Source organism: Acomys russatus, chromosome 27, assembly GCF_903995435.1.
Source record: "Acomys russatus chromosome 27, mAcoRus1.1, whole genome shotgun sequence".
Classification (NCBI taxonomy): Eukaryota; Metazoa; Chordata; class Mammalia; order Rodentia; family Muridae; genus Acomys; species Acomys russatus.
This window is the reverse complement of record NC_067163.1, coordinates 5,615,205-5,631,262: the sequence shown is the minus strand read 5'-3', so window position 1 is coordinate 5,631,262 and position 16,058 is coordinate 5,615,205. Positions and strand designations below refer to the sequence as shown.

Genomic DNA, 16,058 nt, shown 5'->3' with positions numbered 1-16,058 from the left:
ACTTCTCTATTGCTATGATAAAACGCCACTATTAAGGCAACTTAGAAAAGAAAGCATGTAGTTTGGCTTATTGTTTCAGAGGGCCAGAGTCCATGATGGTGGTGTGAAGTTTGGTTTATTGTTTCAGAGGGCCAGAGTCCATGATGGTGGTGTGAAGGGACAGCCGAGAGCTCACATATTGATCTGCAACTGCAGAGAGAAAGCACCAAGAATCCCATGAGTCCTTGAAACCTCAAAGCTTGCCCCCAGTGACACACCTTCTCCAACAAAGGCCACACAACCTGGGTAGGCTCCAGAGACATCAGAGGCTGAGCTGTGCTCTGGGGACTGTGCCTTTCAAATGCTGAGAGTGGTGTTGGAAGCCATTTAGGGACTAATGAGTGATCTTGGAAATGTACTTAGAGGGGCCCAGCCTCCTCACTCTACGTGTGACACACTACAGATAGGGACCAAATCTGCTGGAACATAGAAAACACCAGTTTGTTCCCACTGTGCCACACACATGCTAAGATAGGTGGATCTCTGGGGCTTGCTGGCCTACGTGGCATAATTTCAGCCCTGTGAGAGATCCTGTGTAAAAAAAAAAAAAAAAAAAAAAAAAATACTGGGTGGCACCTGAGGAGGGGTACCTAGTGTGTATTTTAGCCTTTACTCACACCTGTATGTCCCCCCATACACACATACACACACGCACACATACACACACACATGGGATAGGGGGATAAGAGAGTCAGCCAAATACTTAGAATATCTTTTATTGGTTGTGTTGCACAGGGAGGTTGTAGAACAGCTTGTTACAGGGAACACAGTTGGGGAGGGAGGTGTTTACGATGACACAGGTTGTGGACATCACTGTGAGTGACTTGCTAAGTGAACCTTCCAGCAGATGCTGGTGAGGGCTGGAGAGACCTCGTCTTTCCTGTGGGTTTGGCTAGAGCCAGAGCCATGTGCCACTGTCAGGGTCTTAAAAAGGCAAGTGCCATCATGTGGGGACTTGGGAGGCGGCAGCTATGGATTTGGTAGAAAACATTACTACCATCCCCTCTGCCAAGAAAACAGGACTAGATAGAGTACCCTGCAAGCATCCTTGGGTGGACACAGGCAGCAGTGGGCCCCGGCAATCATTGGCCACACTCCTCTGCAGCCCTGAGGAGCCTGCCTTATTCCAGGAAAAGAGGAAAGAAGGTGAGCCACCTGCAGCCAGGGGAAACATAGGGACACAGTTATTGTTGGCTACACCCAATGGCACGATATCTCTGCCCTGCATGGTGAGGGGTTCACGGGTGGCTCCAAAATGTTGGCTGGAGGAGGTGGGTGTTGGCAGGGCTGTGAGCCGTGGGGGGTAGAGCCCAGAGGAACCAGTGCCCACTTGCTGACAGACGACTGGTGTGAGTGCTGGTGCGCAATTGCTTTGGTGGTTTTGTTTTTAAAGAAAATACTAAGATCAGCTTGGGGGGGGGGGCAGCATCTGAGGTAATAAGTTATGAGAAAGCACCAAGCTGGGTGTGGTGACACACGCCTGTAAATCCCAACACTTGGGGAGCTGAGGCAGGAGGTTTGCCACAAGTTGGAGGCCAGCCTGGGTTACGTAGTTCCAGGCTAGACAGGGATGAAAAGTGAGACACCATCGTCTCAAACAACAAAGGAAATACAAAATACAAAATACAAAAGAATAAGCACCAAAGTGGCCTTCCCACCCGGCTGCTGGCGGGCATGGCGGGGGGCTCACAGATTCTTCATGCACACTTGGCAGCGGCTGATGTGCGTGCGAATCAGGCCAGCTTTGAGCGTGTCGGCCGACGGTGTGCTCTGGAAGTTCTGCTCGGGGATGGTGGTCAGCCAGAAGCTGTACTTGTTAGAGAAATAGTGGCAGGTCCCGCGGCCCCCATTGCACTCGATGAACGGCGTTGCGCGGAAGTCCTCCAGACAGCTGCCGGGCGACACCAGTGACTGGCCGCCGCCCTCGTCCCCGGCGGCAGTGTGCTGTGCAGAGAGCAGAAGATGGCGCGTGTTAGGGACTGCATGCCTGGAACACCCGGGCACCTCTGCCAAGTGTGTTATTTATGTACTTTTTGTTTTTTTGTTTTTTGAGACAGGGTTTCTCTGTGTAGCCTTGGCTGTCCTGGACCTGCTTTGTAGACCAGGCTGGCCTCAAACTCACAGCAATCCACCTGCCTCTGCCTCCCCAGCGCTGGGATTAAAGGCGTGCGCCACCACATGCTTTTAAGGCAGAAATTCACTATGTTGCCCTAGCTGGTGTTGAAGTCCTGGACTCAAATGATCGCTTCTCTTAGGGTCCCAAGCGGCTTGGATGAAGAGCATGGGCCACCATCCTACTTTTTACAGGCTCTCACATTGCCCGGACTGGCCTTACACTTTCTATATCTTGGAGGATGATCCCGAACTCTGGTCCTCCTGCCTCCACTTCCTGGGTGCTAGGGTTACAGATGCGGGCTCCTAAATCCAGGGCATCATGTATGACAGACTGAGCCACATCCAGGGTCCCTGTTTGTTCACTAGGTCAACAGTGGGGATGTCTGTCAACACAGGCCCTGGGGAGGTGCTCAGCTGCACGCACTGCGTGGTCCTGATGCTGAAGGAGGGTGTTGCAGGCGTAGCATGGTGTGGACCATAGCTCCCATCACTGCTTGTTCAGTGAAAGCTGCAGCCAGGAAATAGGTACAATCTGTAGATATGGCTGACTACATTTTGGTAAACAAGATGTAAAAGGCTATCAATTATCCATTCAAAATGCCTAGTAGATAAAAAAAAAAAAAAAAAAAAAAAAACCAAAAAACTGAAATAAGCTGGGCTTGGTAGCTCTCTCTCTCTCTCTCTCTCTCTCTCTCTCTCTCTCTCTCTCTCTCTCTCTCTGGAGACAGGGTTTCTCTGTGTAGCCCTCACTGTCCTGGAACTTGTTCTGTAGCCTAGGCTGGCCTTGAACTCAGGGATCTACCTGCTTCTGCCTCCTGAGTGCTAGGATTAAAGGTGTGTTCCACCATTGCCCAGCAGTAGCTCACGTTTGTAAGCTGAGGGAGGAGGATTGCCAAAAATTCAAGGATAGGTTGGGTTGAAGAGTGGGGCTCTTTCTTTTTTTAAAAAAATCTAATTTAATTAATTGATTTTTTATTTTTATTTTTGACTCTTTCAAAAGAGCCAAAACTAAAACAAAACAAAGAAAATTAACCTATGGGGTGAATACAGCAGGACTGGCCAAGGTGGGACTCTGAGTGCAGCAAGTCCATATGCGAGGGTTCCCACTGGCAGACACATTTGAGACCAACCAGCCAGCATACGCTGTGTATAGGTGTGCTAAATTCCAGAAGGATTCAGTACAATGGTCTCAGCACTTTGGATAGCATTCTTCTGTTAACTCAAACTGCAGCAAAGCAGAAAGTGTGGACTTAGGTGCTAAGACAGAAACTTTGCATTCTGTGCAAATGTGTGGTGGCTTTACTGGGTGAATGAAGCCCCTTGCCTGGCACATGGCTCAGTTAGCCCAGACCAAGATGAATTACAATATAGCCCACCACTTCTGTCCCAGGTGCCCTTGTATGGCACACAACTTAAGCAATTGCTTCGTATGGTTATTGTGTGTGTGTGTGTGTGTGTGTGTGTGTGTGTGTTTCCATGGAGGCCACAGGTTGAAACTGGGTGCTTTTCATTTGGTTTCCACTTTATTTTTTGAGAAGGGTATCTTTCCTTGAATCTGGTACTTTTTGGCTAGTCTGGCTGGCAAGAGCGAGCCTGGGACCTACTGTCTCCCAGCACTGGGATTACATGCATGCCCATCTCCCTGGCATTTATATGGGTGCTGGGGGCCCAAACTTTACCCACTGAGCTCCAATCTGCAGCCCTGATCGATCCTTCCAAATTCATGTGTCCTTCCTGTGTTCCCAGCTAATGTATAGATGGGAGAGCTCCACCTGGCCCCATGCTCGGAAAAGTACTACGTACCATGAGGAAGGAATACCCAATCCACAGGCTCCGCCACCCAGCTGGGCAGTGGGGTATAGAGACATCTTGGCTGTGGACAGCGATGGCCACAGCCGGGGCCTCGCATACAGAGCAGCGGCTGATGTAAGGCTTGATCTCATCCTCAGCCACGGGCATCATGGGCAGCGGGGCCGTGGTGGAGAGCCAGTAGGACTTGTCGTTGCGGCTGGCATAGTAGCAGACGTCACCCGGGTTGCAGTACAGAAACGGCATGGTGCTGAAGCGCGTCAGGCAGGAGCCCGCCAGCCCTGTGTGAGGGGCGTAGGAGAACATGGCCCTGCCTCTGCCTCTGCTGTACTGCCACGAGGCACCAAGCTGGACCCTGACTGGACGCAGAGGCTCTCTACGGCTCGGCAGGAGCTGCCTTCCATGCTGCGAAGCTTCCAGTCAGATAGCATCCACCCTCGGCAAACCAGCAGGGTCTGAGGCCTGCCCTCATCCTCTGCTCCTGGGCTATTTTTGGGTCCCACCCTTGCATGCCTTTTTTCCCCACTGCACTGTAAAATGTACTGTGGGAAAGAGGCCACAGACAGGAACGGCCACATCACTAGAGTCCAGTTGGTACACTTCCAAGAGCTGATGGCTCTGGCGTCGCCAACACTGACTTACAGAACATTCCAGCCTTCCACATGCACTTTGGCCCTCTTGGGGGATGGCAGGCAGAGTCACCCACCCACTTTCACCTTGCATGTTTTGTGCTTTGTTTTGTTATATTTAAAAAAAAAAAATTCTCTTAAGTCATGTTCATGCCCTTTAAAGGCACACATATGCACATGCCTGATTTTTTTTCTTCTTTTTCTGAGCATCTGTGTGGAGAATTGACTTTAAGTCCATCCCCCCACGTCCGTCTGCTTCCATTTTGTGTTCTAGTTTTGGGTCGAAAGCAAGAAAATTGTGGGGTGACTGGTATCTCCAATGGGGAGGGCAGTGCTTGGTGAAAGTTACTTGTGAGACATGGATGCTATGTCAAATTAAAAGGCCCTATGTGGGTGCTGAGACTGTGGATATGGTAAAAGACTTCTATCTCCATGGTCATCTCAGCCTCTCCTAGGCCTGGAGGTGGTGGGCTGTGTGGCTGGGAGAAGTTCGTCTTTAGGGCTCACAGTCTCACAGTGACCACCATCAAACCTGGGAACGAAGTGGGGACTTGACAGCAATACCTACCGAGGTCCTGGTTGTGGGCTTTTTCCTGGCCCTCAAAATACAGCAGGCTGTACCCACTCCAGAGCTTGTTCATGCCCACGGGACACATGGGTTCCTGGTCCGTCTGGCTGTGTTTCACCAGGAGGTAGCCGATGCTGACACTGCGGCCTGGCATCCCTGGTAGACCTGGGCTCCCTGGACGGCCTGGCTCCCCTAGGACCCGAGAGAAAGTGGCCACTGTTCAGCTGCCATGGGCCCTCAGGGCGCCTGGACAGAGGACAGCACCCCAATTAATTCAGGATACCCCCTCTTCCTTCTTCCCAAAGCTTGGGGCCCAGGCTCTCTAGACCAAAAGCCTCATTAAAGATAGATATAAATCAGTCTGGGAAGGCAACAGGACAATAGTGATGGCACTAATCAGGAGCAGAAAGAAAAGCACAGTGCTCACAGGAAAGCTCCGTGCATAGCAGAACTGGGGCATCTTGGAGTTAAGAGGTATCAGGGAACAGCCTGTGCTGCTGCCACCCCCACCCCCCCCACCCCCCACCCCCCGCCGGCAACGAGGCCTCTTCCTCCCAGGATGGCCACTTCTCCGACCAGCAGCTCAGGGCAAGCTGGGTTGTTCAGGGTTAGAGTATACTTCCATAAGACTGAAAGCTGGCCATGGTAACTGCTGCTGAGGCCTCTGGATCTACCCAGGAGGCCGAGGGAGCATCTAGTCTGGCAGTCAGCAGCCACCTGGCCCTGTCACCCACCACTGTCACTGAGCACATCCTCTCCTTGGTGGGTCACTGTCCTTTGATACTGGTGACATCCTTTGTGTCTTGTTTTATCCTAGCTGTCACTGCTGCTCAAGCCAAGCTTGGGCTGATTAAAACAAACATTTTGGGGTATGTGTGAGTGTGTGTGTGTGTGTCTGTGTCTCTGTCTCTCTCTGTATGTGTGTGTCTGTGTCTGTGTGTGTCTGTGTGTGTGTGTGTGTGTGTGTGTGTGTGTGTATTTGTCTGTGTGTGTCTGTGTCTCTCTGTCTGTGTGTGTGTGTGTTTGTCTATGTGTCTGTGTGTGCAGACTGCTGCTACTTCTGGCACATTGCCTCTTGCATATGTACAAATCATTTTAAGAAATACCTCAGGCCTTTACAGCACCCAGGACATGCCTGGTTGAAGCTGCAGCTGGGCTTGGGAGCTTTTGTTCCCAGCTCTGCTGGATACCTGTTCATTCCTCACCTGCAGCCTGGCCATGGTGTCCCCACCCTCAGCAGAACTCTGTCACACCAGCCACCTGTCACGTACCTTCCTGGCCAACTGGGCCCTGGTGTCCCATAGGCCCTTGGTCTCCCCGGAACCCTGGAATAGCAGAGACACCACCTCTGCCCTGGGGTCCAACCTTGCCTGGAGCCCCACGGAAACCTGTAAGCATCAAATAAGAACGTGTTACTGTGCTTAATGACGTGGTGTCCAGGTGAGGAGGACAGGGGGTCTTTTCCCGGGAGGGCTACAGGGGCCAAGCCCAGAGCCCTACCTGGCTCTCCAGGAGGGCCCTGAGGCCCTATATCTCCCTGTGCACCAGGAAGGCCTCTCCTGCCTTGGGGACCCATGATTCCAGGCTGGATGGTAATCCTCTGGGGAACGCCTGGGATGCCTGGTGACCCCATGGATCCAGGGGCACCTGCAAGGCAAAGAGAGGCCGTGAGTGTCGGGAACTACCTCGCTTTCCCCTGTTGACCCCACCTGCTTGTTCTCCCTGAAGGCACACAGAGACACATCTGAAAGGTCCCCACACGGAGGTCCACCAAGTCTCTGAGCGTCGGCTGCCTGCCCAGCTTCTTTCTCCACTCTTTGGAGAACGGGGCTTGTGCCAGGTTTGAGCTATCTGTCACCTCACAGGCTGTGCAGGCACCACTCACCTGGGAATCCTTGGTCTCCTTTGGGTCCTTTGGGGCCTCGGTCACCCACAGTCCCAGAGGGCCCAATGTTGCCCATGAATCCTTGCTCACCATGGGGCCCTGAAATGAAGGCAAGAGAGTCAGGACCATTGCACGGCACAGGCTTTGCCGTCCCCCATCCCCTGTCCCCAGCACTAGTCCCTTTATATGGACACCGTTACCTTTCTCTCCTGGAAGACCAACCACGCCAGGCTGGCCCTGCGGCCCTGGATCCCCAACCCATCCTTTCTGTCCAGGGAGTCCTGCAGTTCCGGAGCTCCCCTCATCGCCTTTGATTCCAGGAAACGCATTTGGCCCAGGTGGTCCTGGAGGGCCTCGGTAGCCTGAGGGTGTAAGCCACAGCGTGGGGGAGGTTTACCATCCTCAACGGGCTTCGTCCCTATGAAACCCAATCCTCCTCACCCTCCTTGACCCAGAAAAGCATTCTCTTCTCTGCCTCTGTGGGTGTCACTGCTCCAGGGACCACGTGTATTTCTCCTTTGGGACTGGGGAAACTTCACTACTGAGCACTGTGACCTCATCCCTGTCATAGTGTGCATGTCACAAATGCTATCCTTTTATAGGATGACGGTTGCACCACCATGTGTAAAGTGCATTTTGCTGACCTTCTGCCAACGGTCACTTAGGCTGCCGCTGTCTGTTGACTGTTTTAAACAGCGTCTATGGGCAATACTGACATTCCAGTAACTGCTAATGGCTTCGTCTTTATTCCATGTCTTCTCCTCCCTATTTTTGCTTTTCCTATTTGGGTCTCACTGTGTGTCTCATGCTGGCCTGAGCTGCCTTGTGTTCTAAATGTTCTTGCCTCCCCAAGGCGCTGGGACTCGGAGGCATGGGCCACCACATCTAACTCTGTCTCTTTTTAATACCTAGCTGGTTCACGGTGAGTGTGGCTGGCTACTAAAGGTACAGACACTAGAAGGTGGGGAAAAGGGGAAAACTTTGAACATTTCTGAGGCCACCCAGGCAGGTCAGGGCTTAGCCCGTCTTGTGATGTCGTGAAGACCACGTTCTATACATGACCGGTGGTGACGACCGGTGGTGTCCCTTTGCTTGTCTGCACAGTGTGTGAAGTGACATTGTTCCCTTGTGCATGCCATCACAGTCCCTGCTTACCATCCAAGCCAAATATTCCTGGTGCCCCTACATCACCAGGTGACCCAGAGATGTTGGACGGAGGAGAGATGCCCGGAAAACCCTGAAGTCCTGGGCTGCCAGCTGGACCACGTGACCCTGAGGAGGAAAACAGAGGCTAATTTAGGACTATGTGCCCACGTTCATGGATTCCATTTTCCTCATGTGCTGTTCCTTCTAGAGGAATGGTGTCATGGAAGGCGAGATAGGTGTCCTCAGGACAAGGATCATGTCAGGGGAGAAAGAGGCACATGACTGTGCTCAGGAGGCTGGAAGCTGAACTCCCCCTGCCCCACTAGCTCCTGCAAGGCCACCAGCTGCACCTAGAGCCCACTGTAGGGCACAGTCTTCAGACACTGCCATGAGAGAACAGAACTCACAAAGATGGGATCCTGAAGTCCACGAGCACAGCTAACCCCACCCCCACCCCGCTCCCGCTCAGGGACTAAGTACCAAAGGCCAGCAGGAAGGGAGAGCTTTTCCTTCACCAACTGAGTGGGGCAGGAAAGGGAGCCAACACTAGGGTAAAACAAGCTGAGCCACAGAGTATAGTAATAGAGATGAGCGAAGAGTTCACGCCCACGGATTCTCCTCAGTGACCTCAGACATGCGGCTTCATTCACACGCTGTGGGTTCTACTTACCGGGGGTTCCCCGCTCCCCTTTCTGCCCCGGATCTCCCATGGGGCCTGGAAGTGTGTTAGCCTCTCCACGATCCCCCCTGTCTCCAGTGGGGCCTGGGAACCCTGGGTCTCCATAGACATCAGCACCTGTGGAAAAGTTACAACAGCCGAGGTTGACACCAACTCCATCCACGCAGGGGAGGCGGCCTGTCTTGTGTGGTATGACAGTCCTCAGAGTGTGAAGGGGACACGTGCGGGCAGTCGCCACCGTGTCTGCTAGCCCTGGCCTCAGCATCATGGAATCTGAGACTCAGAGCACTGTAGAACCTTCTCTCGATGGACAGAAAAACTATGCCTCAAGTGAGTGAGAGATCATGGCAGCAGCCGGCTGTGCTGGAGGAACCCATCTCAGTCTCCTGGTTCTGATTCGTTCAGCTCTCTGGCTCTGCTCTGTCTTTATTGGGTTTTGGAAATTTGACCTTATTCAAAATATTCCCTGTTCACATGTCAGGTGTTCAAAGCAAAGTAAACAGCAATATCTCTCAACAGTGATTGCCACAGCCTCACGGTGGCTGCTACAGTTCCCCAGGATTGCAGTCATCTGCCCATTGAAACTGGAAACCCAGATGTTAATGTGAACATGAGTGCATGAATTTCCCCACAGGTAGCTGAATATCTATTAATGTAAAAACTCCACAAAGTATGGTCAGGCAGCAACTATAGGATGATGTCTCCCCCTTCTTGTTTAAATATATTTTTACAAGTTTCCCCCCTGAACATGAATGATTTTTATGAACTGTAAAGAAGACAATAGATGGTCTGGCAACCCCAGGCCAGAGCCCTCATCTCCAATACTGTGATGGGGCCTGGGGCGACGCTGGGTACCTGGGGATCCGGGGGAGCCTTTGGTGCCTGGCAGGCCGTGTAATCCGCCGATGCCTCGGATTCCTGGAAAACCTGTGGGAAATTGGCTTCTCATTAGTCATGCCATGTAGGATGGCAGACGGCTCTGCCTGGGAGTGGTCCCAGGACAATCCTAACGCGCTTTTCTCTGTGCCCGTGAACAGCAGTGACCTTCATCTGACAGGCACCCTGTCCCTCTTATGTGGCCCACAAGTCTGTGCATGAACACTTTTCAGACAGCTTAGGACTCTTAGATGTGGAAGGGGACAAAGACGCACTGTCAGGGTGATGACTGTCGTGGCTCTAACTGATTCATAAAACTGTACTTAGGCCAGTGAGAAGACTCCCGGGTAGAGATGTTTACTTCTATGCCTGACAACCTGAGTTCAGTCTCTACATGGCACAAGGTGTCTTTTGATCTCCCCTACATGTGCCATGGCATAGCATGCACACACACGGTAATAAATGAAATTAAAAATTAATAAAGCTTTGCTTGTAGCAGAGAGCCTGGTGTGACTTCCATTCTCTTGATTTGTGAGGTTAGGCATTTCTAAAGGACACAGAACACAGGTGATCACTGGGGTTGGGTGTGGTCATGGGAACCCAGGGGTTTGTGTCAGGGTCTTGTAACCTTTCACATGGGCACACAGCAGCCAGTGACAGAACATGAGGACACTTGTGTCTGTCCTTCTGACCTGCTTATGTACTGTGTAGAGTGGCCAGAGAGAGGCCAGAGAGCTCCCTGGGAGCTTCAGGCCACTTTTCTGTAAGCTGAGTCCCTCTCCGCTGAAGAGTGGTTAGTGGACTGCACCGCTGTGAACCTGCACTCCGAGTGCCCTGCAGCCAGTCAGCCCCTGCCACACCTGCCCCTGCCATACCCCTGGGGCTCAGAGATAGCAGCCGACAGCAAGGCTCCTACGATTGCCATCTGGCGACTTGGCCCCGAGTACTGGGCTCCCTTGTCTCTCTTCCCGGAGAGCAAATCTCTTACCTGGTAAGCCTGGTACCCCTGGCCAGCCATAATCGCCCTTATCACCGGGCACTCCGATCCGCCCAGGCTCTCCCTGTGGCCCTTGCAGCCCTGTGAGACCTGGAAAGCCTGTTGGAGAAATATGCAGGTCAGGGACCTTGCAGGTGGAGCAGGTCATGTGTATTCCCTATTCCTAAGGGTTGCCAGAGCTCACGTGGCATCACCATGTACTGCTGGCCCCTGCACAGAGCCAGACAAGTGGGAAACATGTACAGGCCACTCTCCTGGAGCTTGCTGATGGCAGCAGAGGAGGAAATAGCAAAGGTGGCTGAGCACTTGCTCCTGGATGTAGGTGGCCGAATATGCCCCTGGGCAGGCCGATACGATCTTACCTGTCTGTCCTTTAAGTCCAGGAGAACCCTGGGCTCCAGCCATGCCTGTTATCCCAGGAAGTCCAATGTCACCCTCAGCTCCTTTCTCTCCAAAGAATCCCTTGAGACCTGGAACCAGAGATTTGCTGTGTGGCGTGAGTGTGCTTTCCACGGGTGACACAAGCTGACGTGTGTGCCGCACCTACCACCTCCCACACACGGGGGGGGGGGGGGGGGGGGGGGGGACACTGCTTCTGGCTACAGTCACTGCCGGAAGGTGACAGACAGAGATTTGCTGAGACTGTCCTCCAATTTAGTAAACAATGCAGACTCATCCATGCACATTGGCTCTGAAGGCCTCAGCCACTCAACTGTAGTCTCTCATGACTTTTGCAAATACTAATACACTCGGCAAGCCGGGGCCCCAACACAATGCTCTGGGCTGCTGGTGACTAAAGAAACGACACTCATGTGTACCTGGTGTTCCGGTGACTCCCCGTTCCCCCTTCAGGCCTGGGCTTCCTGGTAAGTTCACAGTATCCCCAATATCACCTGCAACATGTAGAGAGGAAGATGAGCCCAGGCCTTGCTGCTGGGAGGTAACTAGCGTTGACTTTCGGCTATGCAGTCTGCCTCCAAATGCCCGGCAGCACCCCCAGGGCCTGATGGCACCTCACATAGCCAGGGGCTAAACTCTGGCCTCCCTGCTTCCACTGTCCCAGTGACACTCACCAAAGTCTCCAGTAGGGCCAGACTCGCCAAAAAGCCCTGCTATTCCCGGAGTACCCTTTTCACCCTATAAGAAGAAAAGCAAGGAAGCAACGTTGGGTCTTCATGCACTGAAACACCAGGACAGGGGCAGGGGTAGCTGGTGAGTTCTCAGGCCACCACGGGCAAGCACAGGGGACTTCGTGGCAAGCTGCTTGCAACTCCATGGCTTGATCCCAGAGCAGAGGAGGGGAGTGGATCTCACAGGACAGGCTGAGCAGAGGTACCCCACTCACCCGGCTTCCTATGAATCCTGGGAACCCGGTAATTCCAGGAGGACCAGCCACCCCGGGAAATCCTGGCAAGCCTGGCGTGCCAGGGACTCCGATGTCTCCCTTGACTCCTTTGATTTGTCCGGGCCTCCCAGGCAGCCCAGGGATTCCAGTCAGCCCGGGGACCCCAGGCATTCCTTGGATACCTATCGGAAGAGCAGTCAGTAATGCCTGGGGAGGGGTAGGACCATTCTCCCTGCGCCTGCAACTGCATTCTGGGCACGTTGCCCAGTGTCCAGAGCTACAGGCCACAAAATGGAAAAGGGGGCACACCTCTGGTATCAAGAACAGCCCTGAGTCCAGCTGTGTTGATGCTGAGGCGTGGGAAGAGACTTAAAGCACAAGGCTGGCTTGGCAGAGTGCAGGGCTGCCCTGGAGTCCAGACAGGGTGGGGGCGGGGCTGGCGTCTCACCTTTTAAGCCTAGGTAGCCTTTCAGACCCATTGGCCCTTCCTCTCCCTTTTCTCCTTTAATGTCCTTCATCCCTGGCAGGATGAGAGGAGGTGGTCCTGGCGGTCCCCGGTCCCCTCGGTTTCCTGGAAGGGAACAGAATTCTGTCATTTTCCAAGCTCCCCTGGGAATGATGCGGGAACCAGATCTAAACTGGTCTTGTCCTCATGGCTGCTGAGCGTGGGGATGGATGGTCAGGGGAGCCACACCTGGGAGGCAGTGGGAGCCACGGTGAGGACAGGGAGGCAGCGGAGCTGACAGGCAACTGCATCTTAAATTTTAATTTGTTTTGTTCTGAAATATCTAGATTAGCATGAAAATTATTTTAGAACAGAGGCAGAATCTTGGAGGAAGCATTTGCTAGAAATTAGTTAAAGTTGTAACTTTTAGCTAGGTGCAGTGGGATTAGGGCCAGCTATTCCAGCCAGCGGGCCGCTGAGGTGGGAGGTGGGACCCGGAAGTTCAAGACCATCTAGGAAAGAGCAAGAGTCTGTCCCTCAAGAAAACAAAATGAAAAACTAAAATGAACAAACAAACCCGGTTCTTTGGGAAGTTTCTTCCTTCCTTCCTTCCTTTCTTTTTTTCTTTCTTTCTGTCTGTCTGTCTGTCTGTCTTTTCTTTCTCTGCATGGGATTGAGCTCTGATTGTCACATACAGTAGGCAAGCACATGACTGAGCTACAGCCCCAGCCCTAACCCATGAGGTTGCTTTTACTGTCACTGTTTTGAGGCGAGGTCTTGCTATGTGGCTCTGGCTGGTCCCCACTCACTATGCAGACCAGGCTGCCCTCCAACTCACAAACAGCCTTGTTTCTAGGTTTCCTTTGTTTTTGTTTTTGTTTTTGTTTTTTTTTTGTTTTTGTTTCTCTTTTCCATCTTCCTTTTTTAAGCATCTTTGCTGATGTAAGATTTATTTATATACCATACAACTCACTATTTTTCATTTGTTCACTTGAGACAGGGACTCAACTGTAGGCTCAATTTTCTTAACCAATATATTTTATTATGAACTTATTGAGTGTACATCCCTTATAACCCGACTAATTGAAACAATAGGAAAAGAGGATTAAAGAATAACAAAACTGTAAGGATATCAGTTCCGAGGAACAATTCTCCTGGCATAGTCAGCAGGATTTCTTCTGCTGGAACCTGGAGTAACCAGAACCCAGAACCTCAGCAGGAGCCGGAGCCCCGAAGCCTTCCCTCGAGCGGCTCTCCCGAGGAGCTTCTCGAAGTAGAGCGATGAACAGCCAAAACTATCCAAAGTCTCCAAAGGCCCCACCTCTAGCTTTGGGCTCATTTTTATATCTCCTCCCAGAGTCTGTTCACGGATCTTTTCAGTGGCAACAATCAAGTTCCCACACGAGGTGGTTTGTCTTCTAGTGGATTAACCTTAGCTGTTCTCTCACAAGACTGTTCCCCATCCCACACCTGAGATCAGAACAAAAACAGGTTTATCTCTCCTTCACTCAATATGTAGCTTTGGCTGTCCTAGAACTCAGTACGTATATGTACCAGGTTAGCCTTGAACTCTCAGAGACCCAACTGCCTCTGCTTCCCAAGTGCTGGGATTAAAGGCCTGTGCCATTATACTGGACTACAATTTGCTGTTTCAAAGAGAGGAGGTTTGATGGTTGTCTGTGTACACAGCTGTGTAGATGTCACCAAATCTAAGCCGAGGACAGAGAGGACTAAGCCCTGTGGTCATCAGCAGATGTGTCCCCCAGGCCTGGGGAACCCCTTATCCACTTTATCAGCGGGCTTGCTCACCCTGGACAGTCCACACACATCGGGCTTGCTCACCCTGGACAGTCCACACACATCGGGCTTGCTCACCCTGGACAGTCCACACACATCGGGCTTGCTCACCCTGGACAGTCCACACACATCGGGCTTGCTCACCCTGGACAGTCCACACACATCGAGCTTGCTCACGCTGGACAGTCCACACACATGGGACTAGAGAGTGAGAACCAGGCTTTCTTGTTCATTCTTGCATGTTCTGCCCTATGTCTATGCCACATTTTTATTTATCTGTGGGTGGGAGGATGTTTGGGTTGCTTCCCTTTCTGGTTATTCTGAATAAGGCAGCTCTGAATACTTGTGTAAAAAGAAAAATCTGCCCAGAGAAGTTTTCAATTATCTCTTCCAAGGAGAATCTGTTGGTAGCTCCATGTTTAACGGTCTTTCCTTTTGGAGTGCTGACCCTCTTGTGCCAAAGGCACATCTCCTTCTCTCTCTCTCTGTCTCTCTCTGTCTCTCTGTCTCTCTCTCTCTCTGAGGCGGGGTGGCTCTGTCTGTCCTTGAACTCACTATGTAGAGCAGTGTGACCCGCTGTCGATGTGTGGAGGAAGCAGAAGGAGGTCTGAGATGTGGTCATCTGATTGGCTGTTTCAGCATCCAGCCTTGTGGGTTCTGGGTGCTGAGGCCTGAGAGAGCCCTCCCAGCAGCATGGGCTGCCAAGAAGGCAAACCACAGTTCTCCGAGGAGGACCCTTCTGTTGTTATTTATTTGATGCTTTTGGGGTGGGCCCACGGCCTCCTGCTTGCTGGGAACGGACGGTTGGCCAGCCACATGCTCTGCCACTGAGCTTCAGCAGCACTCCCTGTTCATGCTCTGTTTTGTTTTATGTGTTTTTTAAAGAAATTTTTATTTTTGAGGCAGGGTCCCACTAAGTTCCTTGGGCTGGGCTGGGTCTCACTCTGTATCCTAGTGCGGCCTCAAGCTTTTGAACCTCTTGCCTGTGCCTCCGAGGCACACAGGGTTAAAGGTGGCACCATCACAGCCGGCTCGTTTGCTTGTTAATTAGCATGTACTGTACAAAACCATAGGATTCATCAGGACATTTTCATCCACACACATGACACACTTTCATCATGGCTGCTTATCCCTTTCCCCCTCCTGCTGGTCCCCTTTTTCTTTCTGTCCTTCTTTGCATTTTCACAGTGAGCACATGCATGGGTACACACACCTATGCATATATACGTGTGTGTGTGTTTTCATTCTACATATGAGAGAAAATGTGAGATTTGGATATTCGCCCTGCCGAGTCTGACTTATTTACCAAACACAAAGACCCCTGGATCTTAAGCTAGGCCATACCTTTAACACCTGGCTCACCAGGCAGGCCCTTCGCACCAGTAACTCCAAAGAATCCAGCCTCTCCCTTGATTCCTGGGAAGCCTGGTCGTCCCTTGAGCCCCAGCATGCCCTGGAAGCCGTCCATTCCAGGTGACCCTCGATCGCCTTTGGAGGAAGAGGAGAAGAAAGTTAGGGACCAAGTGTATGGGACACATCAGTTTCCTGCTAAGACCCTTACCCTGAGCAAGGATTTCTGGGAAAACTGCTCTCTAAGAGACAGAGGATGCAGGGCCCAGATATCTGCAGATAAGAGCCCATAGAAGGCAGGTGGAAGACAGTATGAGGGTGGCACAGGAGAAAGATCCCATGAGGAGTTTAAATCGGTCCCACAGATGAAAGCAACCT

At 52.0% G+C, this 16,058-nt stretch overlaps 1 protein-coding gene across 1 annotated transcript in view; it reads right to left on the bottom strand.

Moving 5' to 3' along the window:
- Positions 1–1,283: 1,283 nt before the first annotated feature.
- The window catches only part of Col4a2 (collagen type IV alpha 2 chain), a 48,048-nt gene continuing 33,273 nt past the window's right edge, over positions 1,284–16,058 (bottom strand). The window contains exons 25-42 of the mRNA XM_051169445.1: positions 15,675–15,818; positions 12,537–12,659; positions 12,089–12,270; positions 11,817–11,880; positions 11,562–11,636; positions 11,106–11,213; positions 10,735–10,842; positions 9,668–9,797; positions 9,408–9,454; positions 8,862–8,987; positions 8,201–8,317; positions 7,246–7,407; positions 7,046–7,144; positions 6,661–6,807; positions 6,432–6,548; positions 5,161–5,352; positions 3,958–4,244; positions 1,284–1,983 (exon numbers count right to left, since the gene is read on the bottom strand). Of these exons, the coding sequence (XP_051025402.1) occupies positions 1,726–1,983; positions 3,958–4,244; positions 5,161–5,352; positions 6,432–6,548; positions 6,661–6,807; positions 7,046–7,144; positions 7,246–7,407; positions 8,201–8,317; positions 8,862–8,987; positions 9,408–9,454; positions 9,668–9,797; positions 10,735–10,842; positions 11,106–11,213; positions 11,562–11,636; positions 11,817–11,880; positions 12,089–12,270; positions 12,537–12,659; positions 15,675–15,818 (2,486 nt within the window). The 3' untranslated portion in view covers positions 1,284–1,725. The remainder of the gene's footprint in view (positions 1,984–3,957; positions 4,245–5,160; positions 5,353–6,431; positions 6,549–6,660; positions 6,808–7,045; positions 7,145–7,245; positions 7,408–8,200; positions 8,318–8,861; positions 8,988–9,407; positions 9,455–9,667; positions 9,798–10,734; positions 10,843–11,105; positions 11,214–11,561; positions 11,637–11,816; positions 11,881–12,088; positions 12,271–12,536; positions 12,660–15,674; positions 15,819–16,058) is intronic.